Source organism: Streptopelia decaocto, assembly GCF_964273445.1.
Source record: "Streptopelia decaocto genome assembly, chromosome: 18".
In the NCBI taxonomy this organism is placed as follows: Eukaryota; Metazoa; Chordata; class Aves; order Columbiformes; family Columbidae; genus Streptopelia; species Streptopelia decaocto.
This window is the reverse complement of record NC_138673.1, coordinates 3,691,208-3,717,781: the sequence shown is the minus strand read 5'-3', so window position 1 is coordinate 3,717,781 and position 26,574 is coordinate 3,691,208. Positions and strand designations below refer to the sequence as shown.

The following is a 26,574-nucleotide window of genomic DNA, read 5'->3' as shown; positions in this document are numbered from 1 at the left end:
GGCCACACAATACAATACCCAGATGGTCAGATTTGGGTCATATTCTCCAGGACTTTTAAAATGACCGATAAATACTTATTAATATCTGATGCAAAGATTAGAAGTAATATCTTCAAGCAGTTCAGGTAACCAGGAACCTAAAATTTACTGAAAGCATGGACTAAGGTGATTTTAAGTGCCTGAACTATTTTTTTGTCCCAGTTTGCAGAAGGTATTCTGAAAACAGAACTTAGTCTCCTAAACAACTTACATTATGGAACATTTCCAACTATTGAATTTGCCTAATGTTATGGGGACAGCTTACATGGAATGCTGCTGTAGAGCTAAACGCTATTATTCCAAGCACCTGTGGCATTAAGTCTTTAAATCATTCTCACCTGGAAACGTCCATCACAAGGCTCTCTTCTTTTTTCACTGGACTTTCAATGATATTAGCAAGTCGGTGGATGATCCATTTTCTTAACCGAGCAATCTTATATTGTGCTCTTTCAATAAGGAAGTGGACACAATTATTAGTTTGAACACTGTCTCAAAACAAACACAAACTACAAAATCCACTGCAGCAAGAGATAACACTCAGCTATTTAAGAGGCTTTACACTAAAGATGGCAAAGTTATGTAGTAAGAATGCAACAGGTACATAAGAAAATATATAATCTTCCCCAAGTTTGCTTCTTACTATGCAAAAGACAGTCTGTTTACCCCACTGAGACACTGCAGTTTAGCAAAAAGCACTTAAAGAATTGCAGTAGAAAACCTATAACCTCACTCTACTGACAAGTAACACATAGGCACACTGTTTTAACAGCTTACACCTTCCTTGCAGGAAGCCCCTGCAAGTAACCCAGTACCCACAGCATCAAAATGTGGGTATTTCTTGGGACTTTTTCCTAGCTGAAAATTGCTACAAATGCTTATCAAGGATATAAGTATTTATAGGTTACTCTTGAGACATGGAAGCAGGTGCTTTGCTGTGGGCCAAGGAGACAAGAGCACTTAGGTCAGTTTAACAGCCAGATAAAAGGGATGCACAAATCCTACAAAGACCCAAGAGTCTGTAGTGGAAAAGGAAGCCACTGGACATTTTTGCCAAAGCAGATGTCATGGCTAGAAAAACAAGAGAAAAGGCTTCTTTGGTGATCCAGTCTGCTTTGGTCAGGCTGGCTGGTTCTCACCGTGTTTGCTCCTATTTGCAGAATTTAATTTTGTCCCAGCAAAAGAGTCAGATGCTGGGGCTAAACCTTTTGGGACAGAGGAAACAGAACGGGCAACAACTGTCAACTCATGGCAAGGGAACCAGCAAACACTGTCTGTCCAAACCCAACTTCACACCACAAAACAGAAAGAGAAGAGGAAGGTGCATCACCTATACACTCACTTGTTTACTTTTTCGTGGTTCTGTTTCTGCCGGTTACTTGAGAAGTCCAAACAACAGCCCAAGTCTGGCCTGAGGAACATGTCTTTGAGCCAGTCAACGTATTTTTGTAATGCCACTGGCTGCAGGTGTTTGACTACCCTGGTAGAGCTGGACAACACTGGGTAGCCTTGATTGGTGAGAGTAGAGAAGCCAATCAGCACTGCCAGCTGCCTCTCTGGGTCATCACAGCTGCTGAGAAATTCATCTATATATCCTTCCATCTCTGGAGCAAACTTAAATCGGTCTGGAAGCTGAAAAATACAGTCAAACAAGCAGGTTAGGAACCTCACACTGACTCTGAGTGTCTTTGTAAGAACAAATCACTTTACGGATTTGACTGCAGTATGTAAATTAAAGTCATATGCCTGAACATTTGGCATAAGGCATACAGCACATCACCAATTTCACATCATGGTCTTCCTCATGTAGGAGCAACCACTGCAAGCAACCACAGAATCCTGTTATATACCAACTTCAACCCTTTAATTTGCACCTTCCCAAGCAGTTGGGCTTCAGGAGGCTGGACCACACACTGGCCAGTGTAGCTAAGCCCCTAGGCTGATCAGCTTTCATGTTGGGTGAATGTCCAAGGTGTTTCTCACATCACCTGCCTTTGACTTTCCCTCAATTTGGTAACTCCCCCACATCAATTCCAGTCAAATCTAGCAGCCCTGGAGGCTGCTGACCTACAGTGGGGAGAGCATATTCCACCCCCTCTCCCTGGTGTCTCAGAAGTGTTGAGATACTCTGAAAGGAGGGCGAATTGACACGTTTAACCTAAAACCCGCATCCTGAGGTGTTGCTGTTTTGTGCTAAGTCCTGTCCTCAGTTCTGCCACTGATCCACAAGGCATACAGCTGTTCAGCAGCACGCAGACCACCAGGACATGTCCTACCTCATCAAACATCACTTCTTTTTATGTTGTTTCATAGCCCACAGTGTTCAATTCCACTCATTTGTTGTGGAAAAAAAACAAAAAAACAAAAAAAAAAAAAAAAAAAAAAACACCAAGCTGTGGCTTCATTCCAAAAACACAGTGTAACTTTTGTAAATTAATAAAATAACTTGTTTGGTATAGTGTCACGATCAATACAGTGACCTGGCAGGAGCAGAAACAGTAATGAAAGTCTAAGCAACACTGTTCTTTTAAGAAAGGGGGCTATAAATTCCTAATTAACTACAAGTCGATTCAATTATAAATACCACTGTAGGAATTCTCACACAAAATACAGCTTAGTAAGCTCCTGCTTCCACTGTTGGAGAACTCAATAGTTGTATATCAGTATGAAAACTGGGAGAAAAATTCCAGGAGAGACAGCTGTGAACAGGCTAATAACTCACAACAGGTGCTTCATCAATCACCTCTCAACAAAAGCAAATCAAGCACATCTGCTCTCCTGTTGAACAAATATGTGGATTCAGGAAGATAGCTGTCAGTAAATATCAGAGTCAAGCTTTGTCTAGTTCTATCTCCAACAACCACCAGAATCCCATAAGAAAGTACAAAATAACAATATTTGCTTTCCAAAACAAACAACTCCTGTCATGAACAAAACAAAACCACAGAAACAACAACAACAAATTCAAACTAAGATCTTTCCTATTTCATCATCAACAATATTAGGGGGTTCTCTTTCCATTTAGTCAACCATTGTCTTCAGTGGATTTGTAAATTTCAGACAAGAATAAACAGTTTTTTGATCCACATGGAAAAATGTAACATAATTCAATGTACAACAAGCATACAAAGCAAGAAACAGGAAAACAACTGAGTTAGTGGATAAACCCTGGAGAAAGTTGCACCATACAGGGAGGCGCCATGGTAAGCACTATTTTCAGAGTAAACTTGCAGATCTATCGCTGCTTTGATCCCAGAACAGACAGACTGAAAAGACTTATTTCTCCCAAGAGAGGGCAATGATTTTTGGGCCCAAATGAGAAGGCTTAGGATTACGTTACCACAAAAAGCCAAGCCAAAACCTGTTTTTATCAGTATTCCCCCTTTTTCTTCCTCCCTTTACTGCACAGCTGTGCTGTTTCTTGGCTTCCCAGGAGGCAAGGAGAAAGAAGAGTTTCAAAATCCAATTTCCAAATAAAATTTGTGCTTAAACCTCAGATGTGCTTATTGAAACAAGCAATAATATAAACAAAAGCATTGAGTTGTCCTTTTTTGTATTTGCCTTCACGTTCATGCAACACCCAGCACAATGACAGACAAAAAGGAGCTTCTGGACACACAAAATCAAAAGGACTGTTAAAGGATGACATATGACATTGCCAACACGCTGAGGGCTGCCCTTCCTCTGCTTTCCCCATTGTTACAGCTTTCTCAGCAACATCAATGAAAGCAGGTGGCTGAACAATTTCAAAACCCTTAAAATAAGTCTGAACAAAATTACACAAGTAGGCAATGATGATTAAACACAGTCTATACTCAACCTTGTTTTAAGTAAGAGTCCAAGGTCTAAAATTACATAACTTTTCTGTTGTACAAGACAATGTGAAACTAGAAAGGGGGGTGGAGAAGGCTCCTGCACAGGACAGGGTCTTTAGCCCTGAGCACGAGTGCTTTCAGAAGACCTACCTGAGAAGTGACCACGTGCTCTCCATAGTGCTGCATCACCTTCCCTCTGAGAACCATCTGTAGCTGATCCAGGGACAAGAAGGGGAGAGCACTGCCCAGTAGCCGGTAGCACATGTAGCTGAGTGGAAACAAGAAGATTCCCTCAGGCAGAGGCCCAGCAATAAAGCCACGCACAGTGAAATGACTCTCCTTCTCAGCCACTTTGAAAGGGACAGTACAGCTCCTCTGACAAGTCTTGTAGCAGCAAACTACAGATTTAAGATACTTTTATGGCCAGTGAGGTGCATTACCTTTAAGTGCTGTACTGGTTCAATTTAACCTCAAATTTGTTATATGTCACAATTCTAAGAGAAATCTTACTAACTCCTGGATTTAGGCTACCTATAAGGTTTCCTATGAATACCTAAATAATCAAAAGCAAGTGTTCTCATATTGTTCTTGAGAAACCACACACTCCATCCTACCAGCAGGCATCAGAAAAATTTGGGCCACGAAACAGAAGGATGATATGGAAAACAACAATGTATGTTAAAACAAACCTCACTGGTCCCGATTTCTCCTTCAATAGCCCGTTCTCCACACCTTCTTCCCAGAACAGTTCAAAGGCACCTTCCTTCAGCGAAACTTGCAGCAAATCAAACACTACACTGGGCAATTTCTTGTCCTTCTTTTCAGACTTGGCAGCACTTCGCAGAAGCTCTACAAGCCTAGAAGAAAAGAGAAAACAATGCAAGAGATCTGGCCTCGAAGGGGATTGCTGAAGGCCAAATTCATCCTGCTGAAGGACATAGAACATTTCCTGAGCACAGCAGGCTGTGCCTCCTGGGAGAAATGACAGAGTTATAATTTAGGAATCTGCATGACACTTAGCACCTAACCCTTAGAAGTACCTGCAGTAGCAAATATGGGCAGGTATCGGAATGTAAGCCGCATTTCTCTCACTGCTAGCCAAGAGAACCGAGAATGTTGCATTTAATGCTCCTTATTTAAGAACTTACCTGGGAATATTTTTCTCATTTACAACAGTAGAAGAGCCAAACAGCTTCTTCAGATTTTTAGGTTTCAGAACACTAGGGAATTTCTGTATGCCCACAAGCAAAAGGTGCAGGTTCTCTGGAGATGTTAAGGCTGAAGCGAGGTCACTTCGCAAGATGCCAAACAGGACCTCCTCAAACACAGTTTCAGGAACCTAGACAGGAACAAAGGTGAGAACATATGAGAGACATCAGATGGCATTTTACTATCTTGCTGTGTAGTGTATTAAGTATCTGCATTGTAGGGCATTTTACTAAATGCTTGCAGTGTTCTGGAAACTTCAGAAATCATCTTTATGGTGACACAATAAAAAATGACTAATGGATGTGTCTAGTACTGCCACACAGTCCCCAGGTGCTTAACCATGTGGAGCAGGACAATATATTGTCATCAGACAGCAATTCTGGTCAACTGACTCCAGCTGCAATTGTTCTCTTGCTGTCCGACTGCTCCTGTATGTGCAGCCGTTCAGCCCAGGGAGGAGGAAACACTCTTGTATTTGCTTTTAATTAAATTTTGCAAAAATAAGCTTCTTGTTTCCACGGAATTTTCTGGCAAACAAATGTGTTCAATGGTTTTAGAGAAAACTGGATCCAATGGTGTCGTGAATAAGAAAAGCACAATAACTGCTTTAATTTGTATTTTTTAAAGATTGGATTCAAAATACATTTAAACCTAACATCAAGACTAAATGACACGGAACAGTTCCATACAAAACATTATTTAATTTTGATTTGATGCTGTTAGTCTTCACATCCACAAAAAATATCCACATAAAAAAAGAAAATAAACAAACTCTCTTCTTTCACTACATACTCAAGAGTTCCTTTACTCCACGTCCCTACCTCCTTTCACTCCCAACAGCCCAAAATTCAACCTTAGGCCCAGGCTTGGTGCATAAAAAAGAAGGTTCAAAGCAGCAGAGGGCCTAATGCAGCACCCAAGCAAGTCAACTGGGAAAAAACAGACTATGGGTTTGTCCATGATGAAATCAGACTAAGCTAAACCTGAGCATCCTTCCCAGAACAAAAGCATCCGCCCACAGACACTAGAGAAAAGAGCTCCCATGGTTTAAATACACTCTTCCACACGCCCCCTTTAACTTTCAACTGTGAACAAACTAATGAAAGGGCAGTCCCCAAAGCAAAGTCCTCCTCCCACCCACCACATGCTGTGGCTGTACCTCAGACATGATGTCAATAAGAGTTTTGCGAGGGAGATCTCTGAGGTGTGCTTGGTGATGTGCCAGCTGCTGGAGAAGCTGGATGCTCTCCAGCAGAGCTTTCTGGTCCTAGAAAGGAAACATAAGCCAAAATCAGATGACATATATCAAAGATTAAGCTGAAGGCTCAGGGAATAACCCGCTCCTGAGACCCTTATGCCTCCTTGTAATAAGGAACCTACACAATTGCTCCCTGATACGCCACTCAGCTTTTCCCAAAATGGTGTTTTCTGGCTGTATATGACAACAGATCCTTTCCTTCCATGAGAGGTAGGAACCTCCTGTACTGACACAGTTCCTAAGTTCCAGTCAGGAACAGACACTTAAAAGGCACAAATGTATAATGTAAAAGAAATGAACCAAACTTGATCCTTCAAGTCCCATCTCATCCACTAGCCAACAATCCAGCTTTTCTCTCTAGATCCTCTCTTCATTTCAGACAGCCCTAGAATGAGTACTGACAAACAACAACGGCAGTTACCTTAACAAGCCGGCCAGACTGAAACAGAGCCATAACTCCAAAAAAATTTCCAAAAGCAGCATTTCTCACAAGTTTCTGAAAAGGAAAGAAAAAGGGGTTAAAAATCCTCCTCACTGAGTGGTTAGATTTCATCTTTGGCTACGGCTCTGACCAGTGGAACAAGATTGCTGGAAGATCTAGTCTTGAACATCCTGACATATCAATGTACTGAAAAGCTCCCCCCCGCACAATTTTTAAGAGCAACAGTCCTAGATCGCCTTTCTATCACACAGATAAATCTCAGCTAAAACACCACCAGATGACAATGTCATCAGCTTCTAGTTTTCACAAATATTTGTGCTATTTCATTATAATAATTTGCTTTAGCAAGAACCCCAAAACTACAGTACCCAGCTACCAAGCCTTCAAAGAATACAGAACAGGTAATTGAAACTAGCTGTTGGCCAACACTGCTATGAGCTGACTCACCTTCTTCACTTTTTCCAGATTGTGTTTTTCTTTTATCTGTTCCAGGACATTGCACATTGGAATTTCCTCAAAAGCCTGCAAAACCTGAGGAGATGGATGGAACAGCTCAGTCTGCAGTTCTTCCCTTTTATGAAGTTTTATCAGGTGCAGTCAAAAAAGACCTTAACAGCTGTTCAGCATAGCAGCAGATGTGCTGCTTTATTAGGCCAGAATAGAGACAACCAGATCAGTAAAAAAAATGTGTCTAGAATAAGAACTAATGTAGACATCAATATACCCACTGATGCTCCTATTTGGTATCGCTTATTTTTTTTTCCCTGCACATGACCTAGTAGGATTAACAACGAGAACATTTTGTTGCAACTGCATGACCCTGTAACAGAAGCAACAAAACTTTTCAGCATGGCCAAGGCCCTGATCTAAGTGGGAAGAACATGGGCTCTTCTATGTTTATCAACTTCTTCAGTGAGAGGAGGTCAGATTCCACTGGTAATCCCAACTGCTGGGGCTCTTTGCTATGTCACAAACAAATGAAAAACTTCGAGGCATGTGTTAAAGGGTTGTCTTTTTAGATCCCCACAAAACCAGCCCAACACCAAGAGAAAGCCAATTTTAAGTTACAATAGTTAAGTCACAATAGTTCTAAACGCAGCATATATGAAAACCTGGTCAAATTTTGCAAATCAAAGTTGGTTCTTGAAGCAGGACAATTCTGTAGCATGAATATGATACTGGTACAGCTTATACATTGATAAGTGCTTCTAAAACTGACTGGTACTATTTAGAACTGCACAGTCTCCCTACGTGTGCCTGCTGCAAGACCTTTTCTGCCACTCCCATGCAGAACCGCCAGATGGGAGCCCTCCAGCCGCTTCACGAGCAGCAAAGCAGGACCCCAGGGCCTGACTGCGCCTGGCAAGGGGCCGCAGAGGGGAAACACTGACCTGCGCCAGGGCCAAGCTGAAGCCTGGGCGGGCGGCCTCGCGGGTGGCTCCCAGTCCTTCCACCAGCCGCTTCAGGGTGTACTTCAGCTCATCGTCCTGCAAGACAGACCCAGCTCCGGCGGTGACCTCTCTGCCCTGAACCCCGCGGGCCTGCCGGGCGCCGCGGGTCCAAGCGCAAGCGGAGAAAAGGAAGGGCCGTGCCCGCCCGCCGCCTGCCCGCACCCACGGCCCCTCCGGCCGGCCTGGCGCAGCCGCGGCCCCCGCCTCACCTTCCTGCCCTCCCGCAGGTGCCGCAGGAGGTTCTCGGTGGCCGCCAGCCGCACCTCCTGCTCCGGCTTGGCGATGTCCCAGAACAAGTCGAGGAAGGCGCGGCCTTGCCGCAGCACCCCGCGGGGATCGAGCACCACGGGGCCGCCCTCACCCTCCGGCTCCGCCATGCTCCGCTGCCGCACGTGGGGCCGCCGCCGTTCCTGCGCCCGCCCCGCCTCTTCCGGGGCAGCGGGGCCCGGGCGGGGACGGGCATGTCAGCGCCGCCGAGCGCCCGCGCTCCTCTGAGGGCAGCGGCTTCTCCCCAGCCCCGCGCTCCCTTCCCCAGCCCCGCGCTCCCTTCCCCAGCCCCGCGCTCCCTTCCCTAGCCCCGCGCTCCCTTCCCCAGCCCCGCGCTCCCCTCCCCAGCCCCGCGCTCCCCTCCGGGCCGCCCCCCAGCGCCACGTTCCCCTCGCTTCACAGCCCGAGACCCCTGCAGAGCTCGTTCGTCCCTCCCCTGCCCCAAGGGCGTCCTTTTCTCCCCCGTTTCCCGGGTAGCAGCTTCGGGGGGCGGTTGGAAGCCTCTCCCCGCGGGGAAGCGGGGCTCGGTGCGGGAAGAGGGTCGGAGCCCTGCGGAGCGATCCGGCCGTGCAGAGGCAGAGGACCCTGGATGTGTTGGCACAATTGATGGTGGTGTGAGAATCTGTATGTTTTGTGGCTTTATTATAAAACCTTAAATGACAGCCTAGGAAAAGAAAACAAACCAGTTCATGTAAAGGATAGGCTTTTGACGACAGCAGGACACTTTGGGATGCAGCCCATTATCTTCACAATAAAATCTAGCGTTGTTCTCCACCTGCCATGCAAACACCGTGCCCGTTTGCTGCCTGCCTTGCAGGTTCCCATGCCAGCCACGGGAGCGCAGAGAACAAGTGCAACGCCCGGAGCACGAACCATCTCTATGTTTGATCCCATCAGCACCGGCAGCAAGGCGATTTGGGGACACATGAGGGGCGGTTAGAGCACGCCGCAGAGCCAAAGGCCTGGCCTCGCGTCACCAATAAAGGTCCAGCCCTGACCCGCCGAGGCGTGTACCGGGCGCTGCCCCGGGAGCCCCCGCCAAGGCGGCGCAGGCGGAGCCGCGACCGGGCTGGGCCGCGGCGGCCGCTGAGCACCCGGGCGTCGGGACTTCCCGGCAGGCGGTGGCGCAGACAGCCCCGGCGGGGCGGAGAGCTGAAGACAGGCACCGCGAAGGGCAGCCCTGGCCCGGGCTCCCCCGTATATAAGCGGCGCGGGGTCCTCCGGGCGCGGTCCTGTCACGCTCGCACGGGGAGGAGGCTGAGGTGGCGATGGCGGATTTTGATCCTTACGACGATCGGGCCTACAGCAGCTTCGGCGGCGGCCGGGGGTGAGCGCGGCGCTGTGGACGGCGCCAGGGCCTGGGCCGCTGGGGAGCGCCGAGGGCTCCCCCCGGAGCAGGGAAGGAAGGAGGGAGTGGCGCTCTGTGCCTCCCGCGGCCAGGCGAGGCGGGGGCGCGGCCGGGCAGGGCCTAGCCTGCCCCTTCCCCTGTGGAGATGGCGGGCGGGCACGGCAGGGGGGCGGGGGGGGAGAGAGGCGGGGGGGCGCTGCCCCTAGGAGCTGCTGGAGCCCGTCTTGCCCCGCCGCCTTCCCTTCTCCGGCAGGCGAGGGTGAGCCCAGCGGGGCACGTTTTCCTCTGGCCCTGGCGGGCCCGCTTTGTGAGGCGGGGAGGAGGCTGCGGTGTCCCGGGAGGGGGGAGCCACCGTCCCCTCTCCACGGTGCCGCAAGGTTTAGGGCCTGGCGGCTTGTGAGTGCCGGGAAGGGGCGAGGGGCGGAGGGTGTCGCTGTGTTCCCGCCGGCCCGGAGACGAGTGGAGGGGGGAATTTGGGGAGGCGCTGGGCCAGAGCCAAGGTAGGCCGTGAGGAGCTCCTGCAGGCACGGACCGGGAGATGGGAGGAAGGAGCTTCCCATGAGGGACTGTGGGGGGGTGAGAGGCTCCTGTTGTGGCGGGATGAGCTCCGCACGGCGAGGTGCCCCCTGGAGCAGGCAGCGTTGTGATTCCTGCAGCGGGAAAGAGATTGGAGGGGGAGGAGAGGGGGGCGCTGGGAGCCACCGTCCTGCGTTTTCCGGATGCTGACTCCAAAACCCTGATCCTTGGGAACAGGACTTGTCTCACCTCTGTTTCTTTGCTGGAAATTGCATATGGGGGAGGAACTACAAAAGCGATAACCAGTGATTACGAATTTTGTCTTAAATCAAGTTAGGAAAATGAAATTAGTAATTGATTTTTTTGAAGGTCAGTGCCATATAAGATTCTGTGTGCACTGAAATGAAACAGTAGGCATAAAACTATGAAATAAACTGTCTTTGTGAACAAATCTTAACAAGCATGCTAATTTATAATCTAATATTCCAAGACATGTTTCCTGATCAAGAGTGTTCTTGTCCTTTCCTGTTCTTAGAGGAATAAATAAGTTTTGTTTCAGGCTGCTTAGACAGCTGGGAGGAGCTACTGCTGAGATTATAACAGGAGTAAGTTTTCTTGTCTTTGGAAACACTCTGACAGCCAAGCTTTGTAAGCTCATTTTTATGCATAGTTACTGTTTGTGGCTAAAGAAGAGATGTCCCAGAGCAAGCAGATGTTGTAGCCACTTAGAATTCTGTTATTTCTGAAATTCGCTAACAAATAACCTTGACAGCAACCTGAAGTGGCACTTGCCACTCATGATAAATTCAGGTGTTACGGTACAGTCTGCCCCAGTCAATGTAGGCATGTTCTATGAAGTAATAAAATTAAAGTTGAAATGTTACTTTCATATTCAGATTTCTGCAATAGAGTACTTACCTTGCTGAGGCACAATGTGGATACTTGTTTTGGTGAACTAAAGGTGTTCTGCTGATTAGTAGATGCCTCTGCAGATGAGAAAATATACTACTTCTGAATTAGCTGTAGCTTTAAGCCTTAGATACTGCTCTTAAAGTGCAACTTTTACTTGCATTTCATTATTTCAGACCTTAACAGGTCTCTGTACTTTGTATAAAGCCTTATAACCTATGTAGTGAAATGGAAACACGACTGTTCTTGAAGGTTCTATTTAAAGAATCCCATGTTAACTTAAAATTACTCTTACTCATTTTTAGGTGCTCTAGGACTGTAAAAATATTGTAAACTCAGTTGAGATATAATACTTTCGTGGAAGTTGCATTTTGCATAACCTTTGGTCTGTATAGAGAGCGAGCATGGGATTTAAGCATGGCAGAGAGAAAATAGTATTCCCAACAAGTTCAAACATATGTGACATATCTGCCTGTTTCTCATACTCTTCAAAATTATGGTGGAAGAGCAACAGAATATAACTATGGCTGATGAAGCGCAGGATTTTGCTAGTGAGCTGGTAGCATGCTGATTAAGACCTGAAGCATAATACTGTGGTATGCAAAAGTCACTTAATTCCAGATGAAGAACGTGCTGGTTGCTTTAATAACAAAAGACTACTATAAAACCTTCTTAGTAAGTGTTTTGGAGCCCCCAAATTTGACTCAAAAATCGATGCTTAAGCATACTGAGGCCTCTGAACATCTGTAGGGCTTCTCAAAGCTGAAGGAAACTGAGTATTTATCACTCCTGACTTGCTGATAGTTGTTTATTTAGGTGTGGTTTTAAGTGCTGGCTCTAATAATGCTGGGCACCTTACTTAAAGGTTAAGATTCATCTGCTGAGGTGCTGTACAATTAAGTGAAAATGGAGAACTAGTCTTCATCCTTCTGACATTTTGGAACCTTTGTCTTATCAATTTGTTAATAAATGTCTCCTAATTTATAGGCTCAGGTAAGCTTTTAGCTGAAAATGTGTAATGCTTACTGTAGAGATGTACTGGATTGCTTGAATAAATGGGGTATGTATTTAGAGTTGTGGGCTTGGAGATTCTTGACAAAGCTTGCGTCCTGCTGAGCCTTATGCTGCCTCTGGTAAAGTACTGATGTTCAAATGCAGTTAGTCTCTGTGCTGTGCAAAAATATAAATACTGAGCTATTGTTTTGGTCCTTAGTGAAAAAGGCTATTAAATACTAGCTTTCAACATAGTCTTTGTTTTGAACTTTTGACAGGTCTTGTTTTCTGGAGAGAATAACTAAACTTTCTAAAAGAATAGCTTCAAAATGATAGTTTAGTTGTTCTTTTACCCCAAAGTCTAATTATAGGGATATTTGCTAGAAACAAGCTTTCCTCTTCAGCTTTCTGCTTTGGTTTTCTGAAAAAGAAACCAAATAGTTGTGTTTCAGATTCCAACATTAAGATGACATAATTATTACCTAATTGTGTGTGAGCAAAAGTTATGCTGAGTGGGAAATGCAAATACTCATTTAACACTTTGGTGTGACCCAGTTCTCTTGGTTCAGAAATGTTTTTAATTATAGTTGCCTTTTGTCCTGTTTTGTTACAAGTGAAAGCATCATCTTTCAATCTCATTGTTTGGTTGCTGAAGTCAGCCTTATTTTTGGATTGTTTCAGTATTGAAAAAAATGTAAGGACGTGTAGAAACAGTTTCTTTTCGTGTTGCTATACCTGGATTCTGTAGGAAACTTAGTTTGGAACCTAGTTATTGACCATTCCCATTCTTCAACTGGATAGTAAATTACCAATTATATAGTTATGTCTTGGATAACTGAGCAACTAATGAATCAAATTCAAAGAGAACACTTCATTTTTCTGACATAATATCAGTAGGAATTGCACAATGGGGCATGAATTTCCACACAGGCATCCTGGGAAGTTCTGGTATACTGTGGCAGAAACAAGGTTTGTTGCACAAAAAATGCTTTTGGGGATTGTTAACTTGAGGGTCTGGTTTCAACAGCAGCTCCAGTTAATGTGAGGGGAGGTTGCTGCTGAAAGCTGTAGTCAGAGCCCTTGCTTTCATTCTCCTTCCCATGTTGGCACAAGAGCTCTCTACAGTTGTCCAGATCACCTGGTTGATCTGGCTGAGAATTCAGCTCTAGGGCAAGTTTTTAGGTGAATCAGCTCCCTGAACAAGACAACTGGGAGTTCAAGGAACATGGTACGAGTGTGCAGAAGGAGGAAATACGCTTTTAAACTCAGCCAAAGAAATTATGATATTCCTATAGAACATAAAAATTAAGATTACTTTTTTTTTTTGTCTGCAAATTAAATGTATGGTATTTTCATAGCTGTTTGTAAGGCCATAAATAAGAATTAAGGACAAAGGCATGGAACTGATTCTATATGTGATGGAATTCTTTAGAAGAGCAGCTCAGCTTTCTTGGACTTCTTCCTTAAAACTTAGTCTTGTGACTAAAGTAAATTCTGCTATATGTAATGCAGCACCCAACTATAGCGGCTTTGGTTCTCAAGTATGTTTTTGACTCTCACTTGTTAATGAGACAAAGGCAGATGAGGAATATTGTGAAAAATGCTGAAATATAAACCTGGGTGAACACTAATTAAAGATATGTAGGTTGTGATTCAAGTACATTTAACAGAATGCTGATAGCATTGGTGACAAATGACTCCTGCTGCTACTATGGAAAGGCACAAATGAGGGGTTTACCTAGAGAGAGTTAAGGAATCTTGTTCAAGATTTCAGCATTATCTGATTCATTAGTAATAAAATACTTATTCTGGAATTTTAAAAAAACAAAAGGCAGACAAGTACATTGCTTTCCCAATGGATTTTCTGGCTGTGTGCAACGAGCTGGAATAAAAGGAAATAATAAAATTATTTGACCTTCTGTATTTCAGGTAGTACTCTGTAGAAGTCTATTGTCTATGTCACAGTAGCAGGTCCTGGTTTGGTACAGTTTGTGTTCCATCGTGCTTTTAAATGCACAGTGAGCCCCTAGGGAAGGGAGCAGACATGAATAAAGCCCAGTAAAAGTGAAGTGTTGAAGAAGACAACATGTGGTAGGTTGGCATTTCAGGTGAAAGTCAAAGATCATGTAGGTGAGGCACATGGTGGTGGAAACAGTGACAGTGGCATCCTGTAGTCTAGAAGTCCAGGAGCTCTAACTTAGTTTGTGCCCACAGTACGAATCTTACTCTCTGTAAAGGAGATCAAAGCTAGCTTTAGAAGATTAGGCTCTACAGGAAATTAACACAGAGATGAGTTACATTAATACAGTAAAGAATTCAGCTGGGACAGTCTAGTTCCTCAGCAACTGATGCCAGTAGCCCTTACCGAGACTGAGGGAAAAGACAGGAGAAGACAACCTTGTTTGCCTCAGTCTGTAATTCATGAGGCACAAAGGAAAAAGTAAATATCCAAGTAACACTGAAATTGGTTTATCTGTATTAGACCTTGCTCCGCCAAGTTTTTTTTTTTTTTATTATGTTTTCAATTCAAAGCACTCCAGTCCAGATATCTGACAGCTATGGCAATAACTTCAGAGTTAGGAGATGTTTCTGTTAAGCTAAATGCTGCTCAAGTAATTTAGATGATTGTGGAGTGGATAATAATATACTATTTAGTTTAAAGCATTGCATCCAGCTTACTTTCAGGATAAGGTGATGAGCCTGTGCCATGCAAGTATTTCTTCACTGCTATAAATTATTCTTAAAGTCTAATCTAGGATTAGTTTAAGAAGTTGTAGTTTTGAGTTGAGGACAGTAGAGATAATCTTACATTGCTTTTCTCTATGGATTGTGGGATGAGAAGGAAGTTCATCACTTTGTTGCTGAGTTCACATGTAGTGTATTTAAAAACATTGTTCATTTGTTTTCCCACTGAAGTACTGCATTGTGTAATACTAGAGAGGAGTCAGCCAATAGTGGAGGTAGCTAGTGCAGGCAATGGGATAGGAAGAACTAACCAAAGTTATGGAAAAATCTGTTTCCAAACAGTCAAACAGCACCTGAGCAGTGCCATATAGTATGTTACTGGCTGTATTGGGAGTCAAGTTGCAGAGACACTGTGCTTGCTTTCAACAGGTCTCGTGGTGGTGGCCTCGGTCCCCGCAAGCAGCAGAAAGAGCTGCCAACAGAACCCCCTTTCACAGCGTATGTGGGAAACCTACCCTTCAACACTGTTCAAGGAGACATAGATGCCATCTTCAAGGATCTCAGTGTAAGGAGTGTGCGACTAGTCAGAGACAAGGAAACAGACAAATTTAAAGGTGAGTGTTAGGTGGTGTTTGAGTTGTAGGTGGCTAACTGGTAGGAGAAAATGAGGTACTTCTAAAGTCACTTCAGTGGGGAATTGCAGTCTGCTCTCAAGTGCAGTTAGCTTGAGATTCACTGTTACTTCCATCTTCCGAACATGCAGACTAACATCAGTGACAAGAGTCAATATTTGCCCCACCATAAAAGGCCTTTCTCAAACCTTGTTTGTCTTGTATGAATCGCAACAAAGCTGAAGTGTCTGTTCCACTTAAGATCCATGACCTTAAGTGTTGAGTACTTACACAATCTTTCTTCAGTTCAGAAGTCTCCTATTGCTTCAGCTGTGGTTTGTTTTTTTTTTTTTTAGTAGACAGGGAGAAAAAGCACGTAGATAAGCCATTCAGACAATTGTTTTAGAGGATGCAAATCTGATTTCCGTTGGAGTTGGTCAGTGGAAAGGGGTATATTTGTAAGTTACTTCTTGCGAGGGGTTAAGTCTTAACTTGGGCAACAGGGGATCTCAGAAAAGGAATAAATTCACTAACTGATGTGATGACAAAATGAGACTGCTGGCCAAGCAGGGTACTTCAGCTTCTTGTTGAAAAATACTAGTAACCAAAAGTCAATATTTAGCTAAATAACTGTCTAAAGGCATAGATCAAATCTAACCTGTATTGAGAAACCTTATGGTAAAGGAAATTAATCAGGCTCCTGGCATTTGCATAGTGCCCATACAGACCTCTGTTTCAGGATTTTCCCCCATCGTAGTAGGCACAGGTAAATGGATCCATTGTTAATGTTTGGTTTCAGAGCTGTGTACATCTTACACTTATCATATCGTAGCTCATGTTTGAAAGAGAAGAGAGGCTATTAGCAGATATGCAGGAAGAGTGACTTCTTACAAAGGCCTTTTAAAGTGCTGATATTAACTTGTGAGGTTCTTCTTACAGGATTTTGTTACGTAGAGTTTGATGAGGTGGAGTCACTCAAGGAAGCTCTTACATATGATGGTGCAGTAAGTATACTTGCAATTAATTTGTGAAATGATAAGCACAAGTCTCAAAGTCCTTGGCAGCCCATATGGTAAAATCTCAAGAGATTCTCCTCTTTAACAGCTTTTGGGTGATCGATCACTCCGAGTGGACATAGCGGAAGGCAGAAAACAGGATAAAGGTGGCTTTGGCTTCAGAAAAGGTGGCGGGCCTGATGACAGAGGTGACTTTCATTTTTCTGAATAGCTTTTTAAATATAATGGTTGTATTTGTGACTTCTGGTGCTAACTAATGTTAAGACAAGGCATGCAAGTAAACATGAAGATTATGTAGGAAGGATGTATTTTATTTGTGTGTACACATTTCTAACCTAGCTGCTGCCGCTCCTGAAATGTCTGGAATAGATGTGCTTTGTGTCCAAAAGCTGAATGTGTTGTCACTCCTAGCCCAGGAAGTGAGACCAATACCCCAGTAATGTATAGCATTTTGCAGAGGACAATCATAAGCCCAACAGTCTGATCTGCTACTATTTTACTGTCATGTGAAGAAAGTGAGTAAGACAAGTAAGCACAAGTATACAAATACTTATCGTGCATTATCTCCTATTCCAGTGTAAAAAAAAAAAAAGGGCTTTAATTGAAGCTTAATTGAACTAGACTCACTAAAGTTTCCATTGAATGTGTATTGAGAGCAACTTTTTTGACCACTTATTCTTGGTTAACTTAAACTGATCTTTTGTTCCTATGAAATGGAACTTGGTAGTACCAAAACAAAAGGATTTTCTAGCAGCATGACTTTGGATATTGAAGGACTGAAACTTTGGTTTGGTATCCCCATGATCAGTCTTGCCCATAGCTTCAGACTTGAACACAATTGTGACTTTTTTCCTAGGAATGGGAGGAGGTCCCCGAGAATCCAGAGGAGGTGGATGGGATTCCAGAGATGACTTCAATTCTGGTATCAGTATTAACACTTATAAAGATAGGCGGCCTAAAAGGCACAAAAGTGTTCTCATTTTCATGTCAGCTACATTTTTTTCCCATTACTGTTTTGATTGAATCTACTGTTTGTCAACTTTGGACATCCTGCAGCTGCAGTGGGATTCTTCAGGGGGAATCTTCCATTGCCTTATAATAAAGAGTCTTGCTTGTATATTTTATGAAATTATCCTAAATGACAGAATACTTGTTCAAATGTAGACTAGCGTGTCTAGGTTTTAAGCATTTCTCAAACATGAGGCCAAGTGCATTTCTGAATAGTAGCAGAAACAGACACATCATGTGGAAAAGCTGATCTTGTATTCTTTCAGAACAGAGGCTTTCACCTTCTTAAGAAGATATGACATCATTTGTGTATCTGTGAAGCAACTGACATCTCCAAAGACGTACTGGTGTTTCAAAGCACTTGTAAATGCAAAATGTTCCTAAACTTTAGACCTGTTACAGTAATGCAAGTTGCAGCAGATGACTGAGCTTGCTGAGTGGAAGGCACTGATGGAGCCATTGGGTTTGCTCTTGACTTCCAGTCAGTTTCTAAGCTATTAGAATCCAGGGTGACATTAACACAATTTCTTTTGTCCTCTGAAATCATGGGTTTGGTCCATTTTCTGATGGGGAGATGTTGGCAAATGCAACTTCGCAATGTCTGGTCTCTGCATGAGTGGAATGGACAACGTAGATGGAACAGTAACAAAGTGTGTCCTTGCCACTAGCATGACGCTGAAGCGTGGTGCTGGAGAGAGAAAGCTTGCTACAGTGCTGTGCTTGACCTGCCTTTGTAGCTAAGCATTCTGGTGTCATAGCTTTATGCCTTTTTTTGGCAGCTGCTTGAAATGCAGATGTGTCTCAGCTTGTTAGATGCTGGATGAGTGATTTGTGAGCCAAAAGCTTCGCATTTAAATCTTAGTTGCTACAGAAGCTTTTCTTCTCAGGTTGCACAGCCTTGCTCTGGATCAAGTCTTTAAAGATGGTTGTTTGGCACTGCAGTAAGTAAGAGACAGTTCTGCAATTCTGCAGAATGCTGAAGTGGAAAGGAAGATCTCAGATGGGAACAACTTTCTCTTCCAGGCAGCTTTTGAAAAACTGAGTATATTGCCCCTAGGTGTGCTGCTGGCCCAAAGCATCCTCCTCCCATTGATGCAGGTGGGGGCTTGGAGGGATACTTGAGGATAGTCCTTGGTACAGGATGGAGCTCTGGCCAGTGACAGACAGTTCGTGACTCTTTTGATACGTAAACCCAAAAAAATGCAGTCAGTTTCATATTTGAAATCTGAATTGTTTTTTTCCAGCTCTTTAATTAGTCTAGTAAATGCCTGGTCAGTTTATAGTACAACTAAAAAGCCTTGGGGTTTTGCTCGGTTTTTCAAATGTTTTGTTTTATAAGGCACTATGTATTTCATTACTCCCTAGTTATTTTCCCACTTGCTCTGCTCCTGCAGATTTCATGCTAAGGCTGTAGCCAGTGTCATCTTGTGACTACAGAAGTACTCTGAGTACTTGTTTCTGAATTCAGCTAATGGTATTAACAATCTGAAGTTGCAGCTGAAGCTCATATTTTAAGCTCACTTGATGACCCACTCTCCAACACTCCAATAAGCCTCTAGGTGGATAAAGCAGTTTCTGAATGTGACACAGTATACTTGGTTTGAAATGGAATCTGTGTGACTCTTCTAGAATGTGTAAGAGCTGTGAAGCAATGTGTCTACAGACAAAGGCTCTCAGTGCATCATCTTGGACTGACAGCAGTGACTTGCAAGGTTTTCCAGCCATCCAGATAAAAATCTAGATTAAAATATTGCAAAATGTGCTGTTTAAATGTACTGTCTTCCATCTTCAGGATTCAAAGATGATGACTTCTTGGGAGGTCGGGGTAGAGGAACCCGCCCGGGAGACCGGCGACCACCAGGTGCCTCAATGGGAAGTGGTGGTACTGGTCGCTTCAGAGATGGACCTCCCCTTCGTGGATCTTCCATGGACTTCAGAGAGCCAACAGAAGGTAAACTCTTTATATCTTCTGTAATTCAGTCTTCCTTTGTGAAGGAGCCTCCTGCTTGCTTTGTCAAGTTAAAACTACCACCCTTGACAGGCAGATCTTAAAACCTTAATGTTTTTTCTTTCAGAGGAAAGAGCACAGCGACCCCGACTTCAGCTCAAACCTCGAACAGTTGATACCCCCCTCAATCAAGTAGCCAACCCAAACTCTGCTATCTTTGGTGGAGCCAAGCCCCGAGAGGAAGTAGTAAAAGAGCACGACTGAGTTTGGGGTTGAGAGGGAATGGGGAGGCGGGAGAAAAAGCAAGACAGTACAGAGTGACTAGCTCTGCTGGAATGTCAACCCTGCAGTTTACCATTCCTGCCATCTGGCATTTGTCCTCTTTGAAACCGAAAACACAAGAGCTTGTGAATGCATGTCAGCTGTTAACAAGTGGTTTTTAGTACGTTCTTGGCTTTGCTGTATCTAGTGCCTGCTTTGTGCTGAGTTTCCCTCTTCTGTTTCCTTCCAAGCAGCACACTTGCCAGTAGATAAGGCAGTGTGGCTGCTTCACGAGTGTGGAGGTCTCTGGACAAAGGTGCTGCTTGAACTTCTTCCTTTCTGAGTTTGTTTTACTTTAGAAGCACAAGTTAGACTTAGTTATTGCCCTGCGTTGTTTCCTTTTACTTCCTCAGTGCTCCTCTTCCGACCTGCATGTCTTGTTCTGTATTGCTGTGGCTCTGAAGAGGAAAACTGGAGAGTCCAGATGAGTTCAACAGAGAAATTCACAGTTCTGACCAAGTAGTGAAATACCATTTATGACAATTGGTGATAGAATTGCTGTATACAGCAGAGCCCTTTGTAAAACTAAAAGGGATAACTGCCCTTTCACACAGGTTATGAGTAAGTATCAATTTAATAGATGCAAGGAGCTTGGTGAATAGGTGGTGGCATCAGTACAGATAAAGTGTCTGCCAGCAGACTCTTGCTGGTGGCATCTATTGACTTCCAGATGGTATGATACTACACCCCTGAGCTCAAGGTTAGTGCTGCAAAAATGTGCCCATTTGAGCACAACCACTCACTGGCTCTTTCTGCTTACATTTTTTTGGGTTTTACATGTTTGGTAAATTTTTAAACAAAGTTTCTACAAATAAAATTGACTTCTTTATTTTTGTTTAAGGAGTGTATACTTTACCATGCAGTATGTAATTGCCATTATCCCCTCTGTTTCTTTGCCCAGTGGTATATAGTTTTAAGACCCCTGCTTTCAGAATGCCTTGAAATTGGGCAGATTAGAAATTGTTCTGCTATAGATTCTCTTTGTTTAGAAGTTTGGTTAAAAAGCATCTCTAATTGCTTCATCTCTCATCACTTGAAATGTTTCTTGCTGGTGTTGGGAGTCTTGTGTGGGAGGAAGGAGGGGAGACTGGAGCAAAAGGAGAGAGATCATTCATGTTTAAACCCCAGACCTGGATCTGTAACACTGAAGTGTGGATGTGTCCAATGCATGAGAAAATCTCAGGCTCCTAATGCTTGTGCTGCCGACTCTCAGTGAAACCAGCCAGCACACCCGGGTGTTGCACGAGGAGTCTGGAAGCGCAGCTGCTCCACTGCCAGCATCTCTGCTGGGAGTGGATTTCTTCCCTAAAATTACCGTTGTAATGTCAGAGTCCCAGCAATTTACAGAACTGCTCTTTTCTTCCTTCTGCCTGTCACTTAATCTGCTTCTGAGATAAGAACCATTTGTCTAACACTAATACTTAATTTAAGACAGACATGCATTTGTGTGGTTGTATTCCAAACCAATAATTGACCTATTTACGTCTTCAATGTGGAAAAGATTTTAAGAACAAATTCCCTTATAAAAACTCACCTCTAGTCAGGACAGTTGACTTTTAAATGTAAAAACAAAAACAACAAAAAAAAAGGAAAAGAAAGAAAATTCCAAACACTTAACACATTCTGCTTCATAACAAAATGAATTTATGGATATGGTATTTTGTGAATGATCTTTTAAATAAAAGAAAACATTAAGTAATATTTAACATTGGTCTTTATTTGAGTCCGCTATAGCACTGCCCCCCTCAGTTTTCAAACCTTGTGTTAATTTGCCGATCGCCTTCCATACATTTTATGGGGAGGCAGTACCAGACCATTCTTATACAAATAAGTGGGGGGAGGAAAAGATAAAGGGAAGGAATTGAATCTAAACAAGTGTTGGAACATGCAGGAGATGGTGAAGTAAAAACTGTGCACAAGTGGAAGTGAGCCCAAGTTCTTTGTCCTGCAGTTGTGCAGCCCAGGCTGCCAGGCAGAACTTGGAGCAGGTGATGGAGTTTTGGCTGTGATTTCCCACAGGTTCTGCTGCCTGGAATTCCCTGTCCGGTACAGGGCAAAACATGCATCCTTCCCCTGTGAGTGGTGGTCAGTTTGTGGAGTCTTTGTGGTGAGACAGTTTAATAAATCAGCTTGCTGCTGTCTTGCCCAGTTTCTCCCAACTTTTTCAGCTGCCCCATTTCCCTCTAGGCATAATGAGGCTGTGGCCCTGTCTCTCTGCACTAAGTGTCTGCTGCAGGGTACAGGAAAAGAGGGAGAGTTGTGTTTTTATTGAGGAAATAAGGTCTGACCTCCCTGCTCGTTGTACTGCTTCCCATAGCGTGAAAGGAAGGATGGGAAGCGTTCCTGCCTCCTGGTTGCTCAGTCTGCTCTCTTCAGACCTGCCCGTGCCACAGCTTGAGCAGAAACCTCAAATCCTGCTTTGGAGCTGCCAACGTGGGGTGTGTGCAAGCACCTGGCTCCTACAGGAACAATAAACTGAGTTGTACGTGCAGGAGCAGGGATTGCTGGGTGGCAGTGGTGTCCTCCAGCTTGCTCCTAACTGGTCTTCCAAATCTCCTGATGGTGGGAGCAATAATTTCCTCACTCTGCATGGAGGAAAATAACACTCTACAAAGGTAGAGAGATGGCAAGTGGCTCATAACTAAAAATATTTTTCTCTGCCTGCTAATCTTTGTTTGATCAAGGGTTTCCCACTAGTGAATGCAGCCTAATCCCAGTATCATTTCCTATGTATTTATTTATTTATTTATTTTAGTAGTTCTTCATATGCAAACATTAATACATTGCCTGCTTTCTTTGAGCATTATGTTTTCGATATGGCTCAGGGTCAGACTCCTCCAGTCTTTTTTCTTTTCAAAAATTCAATTTGTTATCATTTTTCTATATGCAAGCGTGTCAGACTAGCTGTGTCAACGGTTGACAAAAATGTATTTAATACATGGATGTGGCATTTAAGTTTTGTAGGAGGAAGCAAGGTTATTTTTTCCCCTTCCACCAGCACAAAGCAGTTAAGGTTTAATCTGCAATGCTTAGTTTTACCTGCAGCTTAAAGCTAAACCTGGCATGGCAAAGCCTAGACTGAGGAGGTTACCAGCAGTGATAACAAATGGATAATTCACTTTCTGGCTGTTCATATTCTCACTGAGTTATTTCTAGTAGCTGTGCAGAGCTTTCTTCAAGCTTAACTTAAAAAATGAACAAAACTGAAGTCAGGAATGCAGTAGCCAGGTTTTGGAATGGAAACTGAATTAAGCACAGCTTTGCTGTTGGAGGAAGGGCCTTGTGTTTCCCTGGTGTGGTGTCTGGAAGAGCTGTGGGGTGATGCAGAAGTAAGCAGCACATGCCTAACGTGCTACAAAACTGTCACACACCAAAACCTAAACCCTGCTGAGCTCCCAGGAGCAGTCTCGGGACAGCTAATCCCAGTCTAACAGCAGCATCCCAGTGCTGGCATTGGTGTGTTGCCAACTCACTGGACCATGCGAGTCAGTAACAGCATCCACAGGGCTCTTTGTGCTTGTGGTCACCAATGCTCTGATGGCTGAGGGCCGAGGTGGAGGAGTATTTTTGTATTCAAATGACTGGCTGGTGCTGTTAAATCCACACCTTCAAGGCTGGCTTACCTGCCTTTCTGAAGTAGCAACAGCATGTTAACCTACTACTGAGATGTGCTGGTACTAAGAGTCTCCAATGTTGACCATGTATTTCTGAAGTTCTGCTGGTTGTGATAGTAATTGTGGCCACGACTTGCTGTCCCTGGGCAGTTTTGGATGATGCTGATGTTTTTCAGCTTGTCTTATGAATTCTGTTATCATTTCAATCCTGACTTTAGCATAGCATACAGTAGGAGCATTTGCGACCTGTAGTGCTAGATGCTGACTTGTCTTCAGAAAAGGTAATATTTCATAGCAAATCCTGTGACATTGCAACCCTTTTTGTAGAAAATATTTAATAAGTAAGCCAGCAAATTTGGAAATGCGTGTGCGACCCCGTCAGCAGGGCGCTCGCATGTAGCAGCTCGCAGAGCCGCCCCTGTCCCGCCGGCTGCTTTGAGCAAAGCTGTTTGGAGCGACTGTTCTCCAGGAATTATCCCCCGTTCACCTCGAGTGTGTTTTGGGCAGAGGCTGCGTGTGTCACGTTTGCTCCGGTTTGAAGCCAGGCACAGATCACTGGTTTTCTACCGCGACCTCGTTCCTTCTCAGTGTCTGGAAGGACCTCTCGAGATTATTCACGCTGGCTTATGGCAAGAACACGGGCAATAAGCTGTTAACCGTGAGCATCTTTACATTTGTGTTACGTTTATGTTTTACGTTCTGATCGTTCCTGTGTTTCGCTACCAGACGAGAGCAAAGGCTCTCGAGGAACGGGGCTGTTCGCATGTAGCCCGGCATATTCTAGCGCAGAATCGGTTCCCTTTGGAGTTCTCAGGGGCACTTCTCTGGACCGGATTCTTGGGTTGCAATTTTGTAGGTGATGCTTGTCTTAAATTTTTAGAACAGGGAGTTTCTGTAGCTGGAGAGTAATTTGATTTCGAGCTGAGACTGGAATTTTCCGATCTGGTAGCTGAATCCCTCCTCTCAAATGCCACTTATCCACTGCAGGATTTCAAGGAATCGGGTATATTCGAAGTGGCAGAGAGCGGTCTTTTATTGGATGAATACGTTTTATTTATATAGTCTGCAATTTATTCTGTTATTTGTAGTACTGCTCACTATATCTATTAAACCCAACCTATGAGAAGTGTTTAAAATGGTGTAATCATTTTTCTGAAATGATTTAACCCTTCAGTGCCGGACACTTGCCTCTCCAGCCTGATGCCCATTGGTAATAGCAATATCGTGATGACATTGTATGTTCTGGACTAACCGGAGGAACATACTCCCAAAGCTATAGGTGTTCAGCCTGCACCCATCCTGCACGTTAGGGATTATGCAGGAGCTTTGGTGGCTGCTCCCCAAGTCTGGCTCACTTAAACCTGAGGCTTAGATGGGCACAAGAAATGGGAGATGGAGTTCTGTTTGCACACGTGTCACGGTGTGTGAGGCGTCGCAATTATTAGGTCTAAGATCACATTCCTCATCTTACTGTAGCTGTTTGGGTGCCTAAATGTAAAGCGTTTGATGGTTTCCTTTTCCATAGCTGCAGCAACACCGTTACGTGACGTTGCCCACTCGACAGCAGGTTAATTTTAACATCAGCTCCCCTCATGTCTGTCCCCTTTACAGCAAAGTGCATCCAAGGGCTTTAAGGACCTTCAGTGCTGGTACAGGAACAGCCTGCTCACCCGTAAGCTCAGAATTTCTTGTGAAAAGCTCTAGAGCGTCCCAGGGTTGGTGTTTGGGGTATGTCATTGTGGGAAACGCTGCCACCGCCTTTCTGCCAGTAGGTTTGAGCCAGGTTAGTGTTCCCCATGGTAGGGATTTGCTTCCTACTATGCGATTGTTTTGTCCATGTCACCGTGCTCCCAAGATCTGCCTCTTTCTTTTAAATAAACCAAAAAATCACTAAGTACCTCTATAAACCCCTGCAAAACCTGTACTGTAATGAATCTGTATAATTTGTATTGCTGTATAAAAATCAAATAAAAGCATTTAAACCTTCAAGGCTTTTGTGTTCAGATTTAAGAATGATGGTGTCCACAAGGATGAACTAAGCAGGGTAAGAATGAAAGAACCTTTACAGCACCAGAGGGACATACGGGATTCATTTTGCAAACCTGACTTGGCCACATTTTTGTGGAGCACCCAGAAATCCTCGCTGTGAGCCGTGTTTCCACTGGGTGGTAGCAGCATGTGTCTTCAGCTAGAACGGAGCCGCTTTTGGTTTTGGGTGAGCAGGGGAGGTTTGCAGCGGGGCGTGCAGCGCGGCCGCGGGGAGGTGGCGCTTCCCCTTCAGCTGGGGAGACACTCGGGCGACTGCAGCCAAGAGGAAAAGCCGTTTCTTGGGCTGTACAAAAACATTCGTGGGCTACTTTAGCAAGTGAGAAAATTTCCTCCAAGACTTGACTTTCATTAAAAATGCCACGAGAATTTGGCCAAACAAATAATTAGTGGTTGGGATGAGATGTGTCGTTATTCTGATCCCAGAGTGAGAAGGATTTGAATCCTGGTCTCCTGCAAAGTAGGTAACGCTTGATCACAAAGCTTATGAGCTCTGGGGGAAAGAGCCAGATGGGGCTTGGAAAGCTTTCCTCAATGTTTGCAGCTTTGCGTGTGTTTCTGTGGAAAGGTCAGGTTTGGATGATGCATTGATTTCTAATCATTGTTTCGCTGAGAATTTCTAATCAGCATTAGTCACAACACCTGGTTCAAGCAAAACCAGCTGGTCCTTAGGCAGACCCCACCTTTATCTGGAAGGATGTAAACTGCCCCCCCCGGGCATTCAGCCTCCCAACCCTAACAAGTAAGCTGGGGAGGGTGCAGTCTCATGATCTCTTTGGGCCCAAAGAAAATTTTCTACAATTGTTTAGCTATGTAGTAAAAGGAGAAAGAGCAGTTTTGGTTAGCTGGTCAGCTGGCTGAAGGAGTAGGTGCCTATACGCTTGCTATGGGGGGAAAACAAAGCGAAGCTGAAGTGGGTAAGCTTTGAAAAGGTGACGTTGCAATGTGGCATTTTATATGGCGGAAGATAAGAACATGGTGCTCCCGTGTCTTTGATCTTTTCTCAGAGCTGAAGTGGTTTGGGGCAGCAGGTCTGGATGAGGCGCAGGGGTGACAGGAGGGAGAGAGGTGACACGGGGCA

The 26,574-nt window shown here is 44.3% G+C and overlaps 2 protein-coding genes across 3 annotated transcripts in view; one reads left to right on the top strand and one right to left on the bottom strand.

Annotated features, from left to right (window-relative positions):
- MYBBP1A (MYB binding protein 1a) overlaps positions 1–8,622 on the bottom strand; it is a 53,168-nt gene extending 44,546 nt beyond the window's left edge. Inside the window, exons 1-10 of the mRNA XM_082068220.1 lie at positions 8,421–8,622; positions 8,152–8,247; positions 7,208–7,291; positions 6,740–6,814; positions 6,220–6,327; positions 5,000–5,190; positions 4,541–4,708; positions 4,002–4,119; positions 1,379–1,668; positions 378–485 (exon numbers count right to left, since the gene is read on the bottom strand). Coding sequence (XP_081924346.1) covers positions 378–485; positions 1,379–1,668; positions 4,002–4,119; positions 4,541–4,708; positions 5,000–5,190; positions 6,220–6,327; positions 6,740–6,814; positions 7,208–7,291; positions 8,152–8,247; positions 8,421–8,588 — 1,406 coding nt within the window. The 5' untranslated portion in view covers positions 8,589–8,622. The remainder of the gene's footprint in view (positions 1–377; positions 486–1,378; positions 1,669–4,001; positions 4,120–4,540; positions 4,709–4,999; positions 5,191–6,219; positions 6,328–6,739; positions 6,815–7,207; positions 7,292–8,151; positions 8,248–8,420) is intronic.
- A 1,031-nt stretch (positions 8,623–9,653) lies between these two features.
- On the top strand, positions 9,654–21,534 carry EIF4H (eukaryotic translation initiation factor 4H). Of its 2 annotated transcripts, XM_082068204.1 has the most exons (7): positions 9,654–9,805; positions 15,359–15,543; positions 16,480–16,544; positions 16,645–16,744; positions 17,413–17,478; positions 19,357–19,515; positions 19,640–21,534. In XM_082068204.1, the coding sequence occupies exons 1-7, from the start codon at positions 9,747–9,749 to the stop codon at positions 19,774–19,776; spliced, it is 771 nt and encodes a 256-aa protein (XP_081924330.1). In that variant the 5' UTR covers positions 9,654–9,746; the 3' UTR covers positions 19,777–21,534. The 2 variants fall into 2 exon arrangements, with proteins under 2 accessions (XP_081924330.1, XP_081924331.1); XM_082068205.1 differs by lacking the exon at positions 17,413–17,478.
- Positions 21,535–26,574: the final 5,040 nt, after the last annotated feature.

Bases quoted from the DNA above. Each gene is read 5' to 3' on its own strand.
- EIF4H (XM_082068204.1), top strand. From the start codon at position 9,747: ATGGCGGATTTTGATCCTTACGACGATCGGGCCTACAGCAGCTTCGGC. The intron at 16,545-16,644 runs GTAAGTATACTT...CCTCTTTAACAG, and splicing joins CTCTTACATATGATGGTGCA to CTTTTGGGTGATCGATCACT. The intron at 19,516-19,639 runs GTAAACTCTTTA...TTTTTCTTTCAG, and splicing joins CTTCAGAGAGCCAACAGAAG to AGGAAAGAGCACAGCGACCC.